This window comes from Neofelis nebulosa, chromosome 16 (genome assembly GCF_028018385.1).
Source record: "Neofelis nebulosa isolate mNeoNeb1 chromosome 16, mNeoNeb1.pri, whole genome shotgun sequence".
Classification (NCBI taxonomy): domain Eukaryota; kingdom Metazoa; phylum Chordata; class Mammalia; order Carnivora; family Felidae; genus Neofelis; species Neofelis nebulosa.
The window spans coordinates 59,452,822-59,470,046 of NC_080797.1; the positions used below are offsets into that span (position 1 = coordinate 59,452,822).

Genomic DNA, 17,225 nt, shown 5'->3' on the forward strand with positions numbered 1-17,225 from the left:
CCTCTCCCTCCCCCTCCCTCCGCCCCTCTTCCCCTGCTCATGTGCTCTCTCTAAAATAAAAAATACAAATAATAAAAATAGATCAATGGCTCTAGAGGGCATATAGAGTGGAGAGATCCCAGTGGATGTGGGGAGGCCATTGCAGAGCCCAAGGCAAGTGATGATGGTGTCATGACTCAGTGATTGCCAGGGGAGAGGGAGAAAAGCAGGACTTGAGAGATACTAAAGAAGTAAAAACAAGGCGCGATGATTGGCTGGATGTTGTAGGTGAAGGGAAGGTGATGGCAGTGACTCCAACATTTCTTGTTTGCTTAATTGGTGCCTTTCACTGAGCTAGGGACGTTGGGAGGAGAACCAGACTGTTGGAGGAAGAGTTTGGTTCTTCACATAATGGTTATGTGGTGCCCGTGAAACATCCAACTGGAGATGTTGAATTTTTCCCTTGCCTCCCACCTTCCCTCCCTCCCTCCCCCGCCCCTCCCCTCTGCTCAAAGTGGCCCAACATGGCCACTCTAGCCCTTTCCAGCTCCAGTACCCAACAATGAATGACTGACTCTCTAAATCCAAATTTTCGAGAGATTGAATCTATTGGTCGTTGGCCAGCCCATAGATCGGCTCCCCTTGGGTCAGGTGACTGGCTCTCATCCAAACAGAGATGGCTGGGCAGGAGTGGTGAATCAAACATGGCTGCCTAGGGCTGCCTGCCACGTCAGCAGACGCTAAGGAACGGGCGTTACAGACAGAGAGACACTCCCAAATATACTGACCACATCTTTTTTAATTTTTATTTATTTATTTAAAATTGTGTTATTTATTTTGAGAGAGAGAGCGGAGGGAGGTGCAGAGAGAGAGGAGGAGAGAGAGTCCCAAGCCAGCACAGAGCCCAACGTGGGGCTCAAACTCACAAACTGTGAGATCATGACCTGAGCTGAAAAGTTGGACGCTTAACCGACTGAACCGTCCAGGTGCCCCTGACCACGTCTTTAAGATGAGTTGTCAACTAGGTGGTCAGTAAGGTACCTTTACCTCTGAAAGGTTTGTGTGCTTATTTCTGTTGGTGAAAAAAAAGGAGTGAGGGTCAGAAAGGACCGAGCTCCATCTGGGTGCCAGACGCTGAGAAATGTTTCCATCCTCGCTTCCCCATGAGCCTGGCACAGAGCAGGTCATCTGGCCTTCGCAGGGGAGTGACCCCAGTTGTCAGCTCCTAAGGGGACCCGCTGGCTTCTACCCTTGGGAGGACAACAAACGGAAAGCCCATTCCTGGGCAGCAAAACTAACCTGTGGTTTTCCCCAGTGACAGAGCCTAGGGATAATGCCACCCCAGGCCTGTGCCGCGCACAACTGGGCTTTGTCATTTCTGGATCCCTCCTCACTCATCGCTCTTAACTTGGAGAGACTTGGAGTCATGGGCTGCCAGGCTCCTCCTCTGTGCTTGCCACCTGCAGAATGAGTCCAGTGAGGGGGCTTTCCAGGGCCCATCCTTGTGGCTCGAGAATCTCAGTACCGGGACAGCCTGACTGCCAGGCCTCTGTGTCACAGCGTCTGTCATCCTGGGACTGAGCCCCTGGAAACTCCAGTCATCAGGCCTGGACAGCCGTCCTTGCCCCATTCTTACCCAGACCGCTGCTCCTCTGAGGTGAGACCTGCTCTCCTTTACTGACTTCTGAGTAAGGACAGCTGCCCAACCTCAATGCTAACATTTGCTGTGTTTCTGCCTTTTCCTCCTGTGATACCGCGATTTGTAATATGTATTTGGTCTTTGTCTTCATTTCTGGCACCAGGCTCCTAGAACACTCGGAATTTCCTAAGGGATGACAGTGGTGGTAAAGGTGTCTTTTGTTATGTTAAATGAGGTGACTTTAGGAGCTAATCTAAGCATGGGGGCTGGTGGCCGGGAGAACCCATCCGTGTGATCAGAGGTTTGGAACTTTCAGTCCCACCTCCCTGACCTCCAGAGGTGGAAGAGGGGCTGGAGGTTGGATCAGTCTCCAATGGCCAGTGATTTCGTCAGTCATGCCTGTGTAATGAAACTTCCGTGGAAACCCCCAAGGACAGGGTTCGGAGAGCTTCTGGGTGGGTGAGTACATGGAGATTTGGGGGAGAGTAGTGTGCTCAGAGAGGGCACGGAAGCTCCAAGACCTTCCCCAGACCTTGCCCTGTGCATCTCTCCCCCCTGGCTGTTCCTGAGTTATATCCTTTCCTAATAAAAAAGTAGCAAAGAGGGTTGTTAGAACCTCCAATCTACAGTCGGCAGGGGCGGGGGGGTGGGGCTGAGCTCTTTACCTGGGGAATCTGACTCTATCTCCAAGTAGATAGTTTCAGAATTGAGTTGAATTGGAGGATGTTTAGCTGGTGTTGGAGAATTGCTTGATGGGGTGGGGAAACACCCCTCCCTCGCCACCTCCCCATCCCCCCACCCCCCATACTGGAATTGGTACTAGAATTGTCTCAGCTTCCTCTACTGTCTGCCTACCTGCCAATCAGCTAGATTCAAAGCGTCCTCATCTGGAAGATGCACATCATGATGATGATGATCCCTCCCACGCAGAGACAGTGGGACCCAAAAAACCACTAAGCCAACAGTCCTCCAAGTGTGGTGCCCAGACCGGCAGCATCCATATCACCTGGGTTAGAAATGCACATCCTTGGCTCCACCCGAGTCAGAAAGCGGCAGTTGGCGGTTCAACCAGCCTTTCAGATGATTCTGATGCACGTTCAAGCTTAAGAAGCACTAGGCTAAACTACCTGCACCGGCTCCCCTCCCCCACCCACACGCCCCACCAAATCAGGGCTTGCTTCCTTTGGACTGTGTAGACTTCTCAGTTTCATCACCCCAAAGGTCCCATGAACCCTTATCCTTTCTCCATTTCCAAAAGACCACGGGTTGTCTCTGTCCTCCTTAGCAGCTCAGAAAACCCCAGCTCCTGCAGGCTGACTGGGGCAATGACTTGGGACGGTCGGTTTCCAAAGCTGGGGGGGGAGACCTCCAGGACAACCAGCCTGCCCCAAGCAAAGCTTCTCAGTGGAAGGTAATGGCAACTTAGAAAAAATTCCTTCCACCTCCCCAGTTTACAGAAGTTAGGTCTCAGAGAGCCAAGAGTGTCTTGCTGAAACCACACAGCAGAGTGCAAAGCTGGCCCCACGACCAGGTCTGCTGGCTGCTACACATGACGTCCTTTTCAGGACATGAGGGCTTCTGGAGTTTTGACAGGCATGCAGATCCCTGCGGAGCTTGCTAGAATGCAGATTCTGATTCTGGGGCTTCGGAGGTGGGGCCCGAGACCGTATTCTAACAGGCTCCAGGTGACGTGACGCCACCCCTTCAAGACCATACTTTGAGTGGTGACGTTCAACCCGACGCTGTTCACCACACGTCCATCCTCCCAGATTGATGTGTCAGAAACTCCCAGCCTAGGGGAGCCAGCTCTTGCAGAAAAGAAACAATCCCTTATTCGTGGCGGAGTAACAGAGAACAAAAGTCATGAACAGAAAGCAGTCGAGTCGGTGAGGTTTGATGAACTGCAAAATCTCATTGTCTGTTTCTCCAAGTTCCACTTGTAGCCAGCGCTGCTAGAAAAATCTGTTGGTGCTGGGCCTCTTCCTGAGTCAGAGTTGGCTGCCACCCCTCCCTACCCCCGCTCCCCACAGCCCCCCACCCCGAAACGGGTCTCCAGGGTGCAGCACCATGGGAAGCTCTCACCATGGCAACAGACAGTCCCTGTGCCAAACACATTCATTAAAAGAGCTGGAAAGAAAACAGCCAAACTCTTCCTGACCTGACCTTTTCTGGGGGAACTCGGCCCACTGGGAAAGTCTCCCCATCCCGAAGCCCCAAGCAAAGAGCCCTGTGCCTCTCATGGAATCTTAGCGAGAAAAAGAATTTCGAGGCCGAACTTGAGCTGCTCGTTTTCCAGATAATGCCAGAGAGGGCACAGAACTCACCCAAGTCCACATGGCCCGTTTTAGGAGCGAGGACCTGGCCTCTGGGCCACCAACACAGGCTCTGTCCCACTGAGGGAAGTTCCCTGGAGGGCAGTGCCATGGACTGGATTGTGGCCCCTTCATATGTTGAAGCGTTGACCCCCAAGAGGACTGTTTTTGGAGATGGGGTCTTTAGGAGGTAATTAAGGCTAAATAACATCCTAAGGTTGGGGCTCTTATCTGATAGGACTGTGGCCCTATAAGAAGAGGATTGAAAGATCTCACTTTCAATTTTTTAAAAATGTTTGTTTATTTTTGAGAGAGCATAAGTGGAGGAGGGGCAGAGAGGGAGACACAGGGTCTGAAGCAGGTTCCAGGCTCTGAGCTGTCAGCACGGAGCCCAACATGGGGCTCGAACCCATGAACCGTGAGATCATGACCTGAGCCAGAGTCGGACCCTTAACTGACTGAGCCACCCAGATGCCCTAAGAGATCTCTCTTTATTTCTCTTTCTTTTCTCATGGGAGGCCACAGTCAGAAGGCCACCGGGTACAAGCCAGGAAGAGAGCCCTCACCAGAACCCAACCATGGTCTTGGGCTCCTAGCCTCCAGACTCTGAGTAAATATATTTCTGTTGCTTTGGCCGCCCAGTCTGTGGTATTTGGCCATGGCCGCCTGGGCCGAGACCACCCGCGAGTCTGTCACATTCTCATTCCGTGTTGTTAGCGGAAACTAGATGTCCCCACGTGGTGCTTGGAGAACTCTTATAAACAATACCTTCTCCCAGGACTGCTGGGAAGTGACCTGGCTTTCTCGACCCTCACGAATGCATCTGTTTGGTTGACTGTTAGGCTGTTTGGTTTGGTGTTAGGCTGGCCTGGGCAGTAAAAGCAGGTTGTGCTGGGCATGGATGAGAGCACGGCTCTGGGCTCTGAGGGGGCAACAGGGAGAGGATGAGAGCCTCAGGCCTGCCTCTCCTCCAGCATCTGTGGCCAGTCCTCCCAACTGGTCCACTTCCACCTTCCCCTCCCACAGACCCCGTGCTCCAGCCTGGCTGAAAACCCCATGGTGTCCCCAGTGTGCCATGCTGTTCCTTCCCCCCCATGCCTTCACACGCGCTGTCTACACCGCCCGGAACACTCCTTCCTCCTTTGTTCCCCTGACAAGCCCTCGAGACCCCACCCGGTGATCTCCTCTTCCACGAAGCCTCTTGCACCAACCCCCCATGACTCCCATTCACTCACAGACACACACGTATACTAGGTTCTAGGCTGCAAACAATGGAAACCAACTCTAGTCAATTTCAACAGAAAAGGACTTTAGTGAAAGGATATTGGGTCACCTCCAGACGACCCAGGATTGGGAAACCAGGCTCCAGGCTATGCGGCCATCAACAGTGCCCTGCGGTACCCTCAGCACCAGGTGTGGGACGCCACGAGCACAGGGGTGATGGCATCACCAACCGGGCCGGCACCGGCCCCTGGACGATGTCCCGGCACTGCTGTTGTCTCCATCAGCAGGGATGCTTCAGGTTGTGTCTCAGAATCCTCCCTTCCCTGTGGCACCGCTAGCTCGGATTCAGACCCCTGGCCAGTGGATCCGGTTGGCAGAGCCTGGGTCACGTGTCATACCCTGGCCCCGGGGTGGGAGGGGAGCTCCTTGCTTCACCAAGAGCCGTGAGGAGGGATTCCCCAGATTATAGAAGGGGATTCAGATGCTGGGCCAAAATCATAACAGTTGTCTCCTAGATGGAGAATACGTATTTGGGGAGTTTTTGAAATTCTCCGTACTCAGGGTAGTTATGTTCTGTAGAGTCGCGATAAACACTGGATTCACGAATACTGAGCCGTTGTTCTTACGGGGAATGCAGGGTTAAGTTCCTGTAAGCTTCCGATCACGTTTTTGTTAAAAGATCAATACATACGTGTGTGTAAGTCACCTTATTAAATACATATTGTTGATTCACTGACATGGAACTCACAGCCAACAGCACCATTGACTGATGCCTGAAGCTTCTCTCACTCACGTGTTTTCTCTGCAAGGCACATCTAGCCTCCTCGTACTTGGGAACACTGCACGCACTTCGACACCATACTTGGGGACTGCTTTAAATAGTGAAATTGTGGCAAAAAGCATGAAAATACAGAAAGCACGTCACTAAATAGAGACGAAAAAGATACTTGTTTCCACTGTAAGAGCTGAGACAAGAGGGCAGAAGCATCACCTTGTTTAATTCAGCCGGGAGTGTGTGCACGGTACGCTCGAACTTTTTGCCTTTCTTGGCATGTCCATCCATGAGTGACTGATAGCGAGCATCGACTGGGGGGCTCTGAACAAATTTTACCTAATGGGCAAGTTTGAAAATACAGAATCTGTGAATAATGAGGAGATATATATATATATATATCTTTTTTGTGTGTGTGGCATAACTAAGGGAAAAAAAGCCTCTGGTTGAAGGAAACGAGATTATTGAACACATGTGCTATTCCAAACTCCCCGAGAGTGACTGGAAGCCAGTGAGCTGTCTCCCCCCAGGGACTGACTAGGAATGGATTGGAAGGCGTTGCTCACCTCCTGGACCATCATGTTAGGGTTCCGGGCCAGAGGGGTGCGGTGAGCGTAGAGCGGAGGGTGTGCTGGCTCGGGAGTTTGTGAAAATATTTCCAGCTATATATATAAAAAAATATTAAAAAAAAATTTTTTTAGATCTTTATTTTCGAGAAAGAGAGAGAGACAGAGTGTGAGCAGGGGAGGGGCAGAGAGAGAGGGAGACGCGGAATCCGAAGCAGGCTCCAGGCTCCGAGCTGTTAGCACAGAGCCTGACACGGGGTTCGAACCCACAAACCGCGAGATCATGACCTGAGCTGAAGTCGGACGCCCAACCGACTGAACCACCCAGGCACCCCAAAATATTTTTATATATAAATTCATATATATATATATATATATATATATATATATATATATGAGCTCATATATATATATGAATTTTTTAATACATAAAATTTTTCCATATGTATTTCCACACCTATACATCTTGTTGCGGTGAGGTTTCTCACCCGTTGAGGATGTCCCCGTTTCAGGGGACAGTAGATATCTGCTGGAACAACAGTCACTGTGCAACCTTGTCCGGTTAGATTTTTACCTGAACCTATAACAAGATAATAAGCTTAAGAGAAGGCATGGTAGAGAGCAAGTTTTTCTCAATTTTTCTGGCATAGGAAGCATCTAGCATGGAGGACCCATGATTGCTTTCTCTGGGGGCAGGTAGACTCGGGCCTCACCGTTCTGGGGCAGAGGGCAGACAGAATGCAGAGAATATTACCTGTTCCGGTCCCAAGGGATTTTGTTAAACAAAAGGATAAGAATGCACAGGAAGAGGGGCGCCTGGGTGGCTCAGTTGGTTGAGCGCTGACTTTGGCTCAGGTCATGATCTCACGGTCTGTGGGTTTGAGCCCCACGTCGGGCTCTGCACTGACAGCTCGGAGCCTGGAGCCTGCTTCCGATTCTGTGTCTCATTCTCTCTCTGCCCCTCCCCTGCTTGTGCTCTGTTTCTGTCTCTCAAAAATGGATAAACATTTAAAAAAATTAAAAAAAAAAAAAAAAGAATGCGCAAGTAGGTGTGGGGACCCTGAGAACCCCCAGCTAGTGGCCATGTGGCCACCATTTAAGTGGGATGCAGTATCTTTGGTAAGTCTGAGCTGGCCTGGATCCCTAGAGAGCTCATAAGAAATGCACATCAGTTGCAAAGAAAGAAGTGAAATTTCCTTCACAAACCTGAGGGTAGTGTGAATATGTGTTCAGTCCTATTACACATCAATCCCACAAACATTTAAATATTTGAGCACCTACTATGCGCCCAGCCCTGTGCTAGATGCTGTAGATGCATCAGGAATGCGGCAAGTGGTGGAGGTGAGATTTGAGTCTTGTTCTTTTTTTTTTTTTTTTTTTTAATTTTTTTTTTTCAACGTTTTTTATTTATTTTTGGGACAGAGAGAGACAGAGCATGAACGGGGGAGGGGCAGAGAGAGAGGGAGACACAGAATCGGAAACAGGCTCCAGGCTCCGAGCCATCAGCCCAGAGCCTGACGCGGGGCTCGAACTCACGGACCGCGAGATCGTGACCTGGCTGAAGTCGGACGCTTAACCGACTGCGCCACCCAGGCGCCCCTTGAGTCTTGTTCTTAAAGGAACCTTCCGCCGCCGCACAGCCAGAAGGTGGTGGCCAAGTTGAGGAGAAGGGAGACGAAGCCTGACTTTTTGGCCATTCACTCTGGGGGCAGCTCTGTACTGGCATTGTGGGTCTATGACAAAGAGCACGACTGTCTGTCTCATACAAGTTCATGGTTCTAGGAGGGCAGCATGGATGAGCAAAGGGCCCAGGTAAATATTTGAAAGCATAGGAAGTCTGCAGACCACAGAGCGTGGGATCCTGGGATTTTAGGGGACAAAATGCCCACCGGCAACTGGGGATCAGGCAGGGTGTGGGTCAGACAGACTTCCTGGAAGAAGAGATCTCGGGATGGCCTATGGGGTTCAACTCCTGGGAAGTGGTGAGTGGTCAGGACAGCACGGTAGGGTGAAGCCACATCAATCAAAGCTGTCCGAGTTTTGGGTTCAGCCTTTAAGAGGGCAGGAGGCAGAGATACTTCTGGTTTTAAATCCCCTTTGGAGGGAGTGGCTTTTATCTGGGGAGTCCCCACCCATGGCCTCTGGGCAAGAAGGAACTCAAAGATTGGCAGGACCTTTGGGCCACCAGTTCAGCGGGGCTGGACTATGTTTTCCAAGGTGTGTTAGCCAACTGGCTTAGGGATGTGTTTCTAATTAAGTGAATTGAGGGAAAAAAAATCCTCTTTCCTGGTTGCAGATGTATGGACCCTCCCTTACAAATGCCGCTTGCTCCTATCAGCCTTGGGGTCTCCAGCTCTGCTTGCCAGGGGCCTGCGCTTGTGGACCAAAGCAATCCGTTTACACAGCACTCTGGCCTGCCTGCCAGCCTTGTTGGGCATGAGGAGGGGGTGGCGGGAAGGTGATGCGTCCAGAGGACAGATCCTTGCTTTGCCAAGGGGTCTCCTATCCTCAGGGACGGAAAACACACACACAGAAGGAGAGAAATGACAAAGTGGGGGGGCGGGGGGGAAGCCCCGAATTTTTGCATAGCTAAGAAAAAAAAAAGCCTCTGGTTGAAGGAAACGAGATTATTGAACACATGTGCAATTCCAAACTCCCCGAGAGTGACTGGAAGCCAGTGAGCTGTCTCCCCCCAGGGACTGACTAGGAATGGATTGGAAGGCGTTGCTCACCTCCTGGACCATCATGTTAGGGTTCCGGGCCAGAGGGGTGCGGTGCGCGTAGAGCGGAGGGTGTGCCGGCTTGGGAGTTTGCGAAAATGTTTCCAGCCATTAGCTCATTTGATTGTCACAACAGCTCCTGGGAGGTAGGAAGGTCAGCAAGAGTTATTCTGTTTATGTGGTATATTCAAAGAGGTGAGATGACCCACTTGAAGTGTAGCTGTGGCCTGCAGCCCAGGGTTTTCTGATGCACCTACCCACTGTTGGTAGGAAGGGAGGGCAGTGAACACCCCCGGGGTCTCTGGATATACTATGTGATTTCATCGTGACCGCGATGATTCTTATTTACAGGAACAGGCCCGGAGGGGTGAGGCGTCATGCCCTAGGAGCCTATGCTAAGTGCATCCCTACGAGCTGGCATGTCCTAAGGAGGCCACAGAGTGGATATGACCATCAGCCCTCTCTGTGCAGGCCCAAGGAGCCTGGAGCATGTGGGCTGGGGGCAAGGGAGGGCAGGTTATTGGGCCTGGAGTCAGGCCTGTCTGACCGCGAATGTCCTATCACTCTGCCCTGAAGTTTCTGTAATGTCACCCTGGGTTGTGGCACCCCCTTTCTGGCACCTCAACCCGCCATAGGATTCCATTGGCCAAGTCCCACTGAGCTGGGCTCTAGAATTTATAAGATGGTGGCAGTCTGTCTGCCCCAGCGGCTGCCATGCCTGGCCTGTGTCCTCAGGTCTCAGCCAGGCTGGGCAAGACCCATGGACGCCATACTGTGCACCCTAATCACATAGCTGCCCAGAGGTGATTTTTTTTTTTTTTTAATTAAAAAGAAAAGTCCATGAAAGTAGCAAAGTCATACTGAGCCCCTATTGGACACCCGTCTTTGGTCCTTGCCTTCAAGGAGTTTAGAGTCTCCCGACTGGAATGCTTGCTTAGGGGACAGTTTGAAATGCCTGGGGCATCTGGGTTGTCCCAGTGACTGGGGGTACCGAGGGGCCGGGGCCAGGGATGTTCAGTATCCCATAGTACACAGGACAGTCCTTCGCAGCAAGGACCCAGCCTGCCGAAATGCCGACAGCGCCCTCGCTGAGAAACACTGGCGGGAGACGGGTCTGGGCTTCCAGGTCCAATCATGGAGGTTTGGCCTTTCCCACCATTCTGCAGGTTCGGACCCTGAGGCTCAGGGAGGTTAAGCTGCTAGAAGCAAATCTGGTCAAACCAGACTACGGAGCCCACATTCTTTCCACGGCCTTCAAGGCTGCCTCTCCCATGCCTTCAGGTAACATGGGGCATGACTGGGCTGATCTCTTAAGAGGCAAACACAGGCCAGTGGCCTCGAAAAACTTGGGAATACTCTGGGATGATGGTCCAGGAGGGGCAGGATATGCTGGGTGTAGCTGTGGGCAAGAGTAGAGGGAGGGACAGAAAGTGGGAAATGGGTCTCTTTGGACATTTTCTGTGTTTCTTTTCTTTTTTTTTTTTAACGTTTATTCATTTCTGATAGAGTGTGAGTGGGGGAGGGGCAGAGAGAGAGGGAGACAGGCTCCAGGCTCCAGGCCGAGCTCCAGCTCGGAAGCTGTCAGCACAGAGCCCGATGCAGGACTTGAACCCACAGACCTCGAGATCATGACCTGAGCTGAAGTCGGATGCTTAACCGACTGAGCCACCCAGGCGCCCCGTTTTTCCTGTGTTCCTTAATTCAGCAGCTGGCAGTGTCTTGACAGAGGCTCGCTGGGGCAGGTGAGGATCCTAGGGGCCCACCCCCTCCCAGGATTAGCCCATCTCTGAAAGAACGAAAGGATCAGAATTCCTTCCTAGCTGATCCCTCCCCTAGTGGACCTTGGACCATCACAGCCTGCTAGTCCTGGTTCCAACTGTCAGGTGACCGGGAGGGTGTGCAGGGAAGGGAGGGGAGGGAGGAAGGACACCCTCACCGTGCAGTCCCTGCTCCGCTGAACTGTCCTGTCCTGGGAGGAGGCTCCTCGGTGCCCTTCAGACATCAGTTCCTCCTTGGGTGTCCTGGCTACCCCAGGGGCCTAAGTAAGAACAGTCTGTAAACGTTCTTAGGTTTAAGACCTTGAACATGATCAGCTGTCCTTGCTTTTCCAGGAATTGATCATCTAGTGTAGGAGGCATATTTTAAAATGAACAATAATAATAGAATACCCAAAAAAGCAGTAATTACGAAAAACAGTGAGAATTTAAAGAGATTTCTGGGTTATTGGGTAGGACCTCTGTACAGGAACTCCTACGGACAAAATTAATGACAATCAATACAGTACTGATAATTATTTTTTTAACGATGGGGCTACTGAGAGTTTACCCTTGGGAAAAAATCTTACAGTTTTTCTATACATATTCAAACATTGGGTCAACATTTTAGAACTGGTTCTTTTCACTTGTCAATAGATCACGGTCTTTGTCCCCACAGTATGTGTTGCTTTACAACACCATTTTAAATGGCTGGAGAAGAAACATGTAAGAAATAATTTGGGGCCGCCTGCGTGGGTCAGTGGATTTAAGCATCTGACTTCAGCTCAGGTCGTGATCTCAAGGTTCGTGGGTTCAAACCCCATGTCCAGCTATCTATGGTCAGTGTGGGAGCCTGCTTCATATCCTCTGTCTCCCTCTCTGCCTCCCCCCTGCTCTTGCGCACTATCTCTCTCAAAAAATAAAATAGAATAAAGAGAATTTATTTTAGGGGCACCTGGGTGGCTCAGTCAGTTAAGTGTCTGACTTCAGCTCACAACATGATATTGTGGTTTGTGGGTTCAAGCCCCGTGTCAGGCTCTGTGCTGACAGCTCAGAGCCTGGAGCCTGCTTTGGATTCTGTGTCTCCCTCTCTCTCTGCCCCTCCCCGGCTCGTGCTCTGTCTCTCTCTCTCAAAAATAAATAAACATTACAAAATTAAAAAAAAAATAAATATAGGGATCGCGAAAGGATGGGCAAAATGGGAAATACCAGCTTCCAGTTACGGAATGAATAAGTCACGGGGATAAAAGGTACAGCATAGGGAGTGCAGTCAATGGTATTGTGATAGTGATGTGTAGTGACAGGTGGTAGTTATACTTGTGAGCATAGCACACCGTGTAGAGTTGTCAAACCACTATGTCGTGCTCCTGAAATGAATGTAACATTGTGTGTGGACTGTGAAATCAATCAACGAACAAAGTTTGTAGGAGCCGCACTCAGCACAAGATGCTGGCTCCGTGCCAGTCAGTCCTGGCCCCACGCTCCCAATGGTTCACCGAGTGAAAGGGGAATCAAAACGCCCCACGCTGCTTAAAAGGGTCTCCATACCTACATCATCTTCTAGATCGTTATTCATGTTTCACATTTAATTCAGTCTGTTACAAATTCATTTCAGAGCACGACACCATGGCCAGGTCCCAACTTACCTTTTTTCCCCCAGATGTTAACAGAATTGAATAAGTTTTTTCTCCCTATTGATTTTAAGCATCACACTATTGATGTTCTTTTTTGTTCGCTTCTTATTTTGAGAGAGAGAGAGAACACCAGCAGGGGAGAAACGGAGGGAGGGGGAGAATCCCAAGTGGGCTCTGCACTGTCAGAGCAGAGCCTGGTGTGGGGCTCAAACTCACGAATCGTGAGATCATAACCTGAGCCGGAATCAAGAGTCGGACATTTAACCGACTGAGCCACCCAGGCGCCCCCACATTATTGTTGTTCTGAGTTGAATATTTAAGGCACACCACTAAATACCTGCTTCAAAGCATGACACTCATTCTTTCATCACTGGAAGGTGACACTAACTCCTTCATCTGTCCTCTCTGCAGCTCTCCTCGATTTCATATGGTTTTACTATTAACCGGTCTCACATCCTTCTGTTTGCCTACAAAGATACTCTGGCTAACTTGCAAATTCTCCCCTGAAATTATTGTATTGTATTGTGACAGTATTGTACTCTATCTACAATAAACACAATGTTTAATATTTACTGGGTACTTCCTCCACACCCAGCTCTTTCCTAAGTCCTTCATATTTAACCTAATTTAAATCTCAACACAAGTCTCTGAAATATTATTTTACAGTTAGGGAAACTGAGGCCAGAAAGGCCACATAGCTAACTCAAGGGCGCATAAGGTGACTGAGTCTGGATTCGAGCCCCGGCAGTTTGTTAACCCACCACGTGTGGCTTCGCTGGAAGAGCGGAAGTTTGGGCGAACAGGGAGACACATGGCCGTATCTAGAAAACACTCGTATTCCTATGTTCGCCATGCTTGGTAAGTGCTTCTTTCGTCCAGTGTCTCTGCTAGACCCTGACTTACAAAGCCAGCAATAAAGTCGATTGGCCTCTCGGGCCAGATGGGCTCTGTGAAAGCAGGCGCTTCCTGGCATGTCAGCCCGAGGACAGCCAGGGGTGAACTTGCTCGTGTGAATTTACACTCCAAGCGCGTCATCAGTAGCTCTGGGGGAAATGCCAGTGCCACCTTGGCCGTGAGTGCATCACGTTGGCTGTGGTCCTTGGTACCATCCACTTGTCTGGGTGCTGGTCTGTCAGCCTCCTGGCTTCTGAAGCGGATTTCGTCCTGAACGCCCTTGCCTGCCCAGAGCACAGGCACACACATCAGCAGGCCCCACCCCCGTCTGCAGACCATTGTGTCACCACCTGATGACCGCGTTTTATTTCTTCCTTCCCCGTCTGTATACTTTCTGTTTCCTTTTCTTGTCCGGCTTGTGCTAGCAGGGACTTCCTGCACAGTGTTGATAAGGAGCGGCGAGAGGGGACATCCTTGCCTTGTACCTGGTCTTAGGGAGAAAGCTTGGAGTTTCTCACCATTAAGTATGATGTTAGCTATAGGTTTTTTTTTTTTTAATTTTAAAATTTTTTTATTACACTTATTTATTGTAGAGAGACAGGGAGACAGAGCACGAGTGGGGTGGGGGGGTAGGGGGGGCAGAGAGAGAATGAGACAGAATCCGAAGCAGGCTCCAGGCTCTGAGCTGTCAGCACAGAGCCCGACGTGGGGCTTGAACTCACCAGCTGTGAGATCATGACCTGAGCCAAATTAGCCGACCGAGCCACCCGGGCGCTCCTGTTAATTATTTTATAAAGTTTATTTATTTTGAGAGAGACAGAGACAGAGCAAGTCGGGGAGGGGCAGAGAGAGAAGAGACATAGCATCCCAAGCAGGCCCTACACTGTCAGCACGGAGCCCGATGCGGGGCTCAAATTCACACAACCGTGAACTGACTGAGCCACCCAGGTGCCCCGACAATGCGATTTTAAAAAGCAGTGGTATTCCACTTATATGCTTACACTGGCAAATATTTAAACCCGTTTCTGTTTTTGAGTTTGTACGTTGTTTTTTGTTTATGGTGTTTCCTGAGGTATTAGAGGCGAATTAAGGCGATGCTAAGTAAAGGCCGATTTACGTCATTTGGGAACTGGGAAAGAGGAGAACCGAAGTGGAGAGGAGCAGAGGCACTGGAGACGGGGGAGGGCAGGCAATCCCTTGTGGCGGGGGGGGGGGGGGAGGGTGGCATCAGGAGATATCACCCTCCCCTGGCATCTGCGTCCCTCACTCTTTATCCCCAGCCCTGGGCTCATCTGGTCCATGGCCCCTGGAACCAGTGGGGGGTTGGGGGGGTGGAAACTGTAGGCTTTCAGGTGCCAAAGTGCTGGATCCCTGCCCAGCTGTTGGCACTTCTTGTCCTCCTTGCCTGGATCAGCTTACACGGCCACACGAGAGGGCTGCAGACCGTCTGTGGAGGTCAGGAGCTCGGGACACCCCACGCTTTTCATCTTGCCAACACACAGCAGTCTTGGGCGTCCCACTTTGAGATTTGTACTGTCACTCCGGCATGACACCTTCGGTGCCAAGACATGGCCCGCCGTGCTCCCTCCTCCTGCTGCAGCGGGCTGCCCCTCAGCCCAGGTCCCAGAGGAGAAGGCAGGGCAGACGGTCCTGTGGACACGCCTCGGACTTACAGCATGGGTGGGAAATGAGCCTTGTCGCTGCAGCCGCTGATTTGGGATAACGCTGTTAGCGTTGCACGACCTAGCCCGTCCACACTGATACGGTGTCTTCCCGGTCGAATTTTAGGACACCAAAGCAGGATAACTTTCCATCTGCAAGTAGCTTCCCCATTCTTCTAGAGAATTCTGAACCATGTCAAATGTATACAAGTCTCAGTCTGCACCCCACACGCGCGGCATTTGACATGTTCAATCTGATGTCGTAAATGTGTGACACGAAACCGTCTGGGTGACTTGTTTTTGCTGATTCACTGGAGGCTCCGAGGGAGCAACCTGCCTCCAGAAATGTCCACAGACGACCTGTTTATACCTTGCTTTGGATTTGGGGCAGGAACACTCATTGACTAGACCCTCCATCCATGAAGCCAGCATTATATCTCCTTGTCTTCTGTCCTCCGCCTCCTCTCCAGTCCTCCGATTCCTCACTATGTTGACTAGTCCGTGATCACAACGGCAAGTTTTTGGTTTCCGCATTCATCCCGGGCTTTAATTCCATCTTGGTGATATCTGTTCCATCGTTTCCAGCTGGAAGATCATTCTCCCGGATGAAGACAGAAGCAAAATAAAAACCGAGTGGTTCTGCTCTGTCTCCGTCATCTGTTTGCATGACATCAAAGTCCCTGGGCTCTGGCCTCACTTTGGCTTGCTTTCTTTCCCTCCTCTGAATAGACCTTAAAAAATCCTTTTGCGTTTTCTCGAGCGTATTTCCCAAGGGTCAGCTCATTCTAGATCATTTACCTTTCCTAACGCTGCTTGTTCCAGGATATTCCCTTAAAAGTTACTTTACTAAATTAAACTCATGCTAAAATAACCACAGATATGCAAGATTAAAATTGCTCCTAATTACGTAACCTAATCAAACCAAGGATTTTCTAATTCTTTGTGCATATTGTATTTTAAAATATTGGTTCGCAGCCGCCGCCGCGCCGCTGTCGCTCGCTAACGCCAGCGCCGCCTCTAGCTCGCCGAGCTCCAGCCGAAGGAGAAGGGGGGTAAGTGAGGAGGTCTCAGTACCATGGCTCGTACAAAGCAGACTGCCCGCAAATCGACCGGGGGTAAAGCACCGAGGAAGCAACTGGCTACAAAAGCCGCTCGCAAGAGTGCGCCCTCTACTGGAGGGGTGAAGAAACCTCATCGTTACAGGCCTGGTACCGTGGCACTCCGCGAAATTAGACGTTACCAGAAGTCCACTGAACTTCTGATCCGCAAACTTCCTTTCCAGCGTCTGGTGCGAGAAATTGCTCAGGACTTCAAAACAGACCTGCGCTTCCAGAGCGCGGCTATCGGTGCTTTGCAGGAGGCAAGCGAGGCCTACCTGGTGGGCCTCTTCGAAGACACCAACCTGTGTGCTATCCATGCCAAACGTGTAACAATTATGCCAAAAGACATCCAGCTAGCGCGCCGCATACGTGGAGAGCGTGCTTAAGAATCCACTCTGATGGAAAACGTTTCATTCTTTAAAAAAAAAAAAAAAATTTTTTTTCTCTTCTTCCTGTTATTGGTAGTTCTGAACGTTAGATATTTTTTTTCCATGGGGTCAAAAGGTATCGAAGTATATGATTGCAAATGGAAAAATCGGGGACAGAAATCAGGTATTGGCAGTTTTTCCATTTTCATTCGTGTGTGAATTTTTAATATAAATGCGGGGACATAAAGCATTAATGCAAGTCAAAATGTTTCAGTGAACACGTTTCAGCAGTTCAACTTTATAACAATTATAAATAAACCTGTTAAATTTTTCTGGACAATGCCAGCATTTGGATTTTTTTAAAACGAGTAAATTTCTTATTGACGGCAACTAAATGGTGTTTGTAGCATTTTTATCATACGGTAGATTCCATCCATTCACTATACTTTTCTAACTGAGTTGTCCTACATGCAAGTACATGTTTTTAATGTTGTCTGTCTTCTGTGCTGTTCCTGTAAGTTTGCTATTAAAATACATTAAACTGTAAAAAAAAAATAAATAAATAAAATAAAATAAAATAAAATATTGCCAGCACTATTATC

At 50.0% G+C, this 17,225-nt stretch overlaps 1 protein-coding gene across 1 annotated transcript; it reads left to right on the plus strand.

The window, feature by feature from the left end:
* Positions 1-16,128: 16,128 nt before the first annotated feature.
* Positions 16,129-17,018, plus strand: LOC131497369 (histone H3.3A). The gene has a single exon (XM_058703588.1). It carries the CDS (start codon positions 16,231-16,233, stop codon positions 16,639-16,641), a length of 411 nt encoding a protein of 136 aa, XP_058559571.1. The 5' UTR covers positions 16,129-16,230; the 3' UTR covers positions 16,642-17,018.
* The last annotated feature ends 207 nt before the right edge of the window (positions 17,019-17,225 follow it).

Coding starts and splice junctions, on each gene's coding strand:
- LOC131497369 (XM_058703588.1), top strand. CDS start 16,231: ATGGCTCGTACAAAGCAGACTGCCCGCAAATCGACCGGGGGTAAAGCA.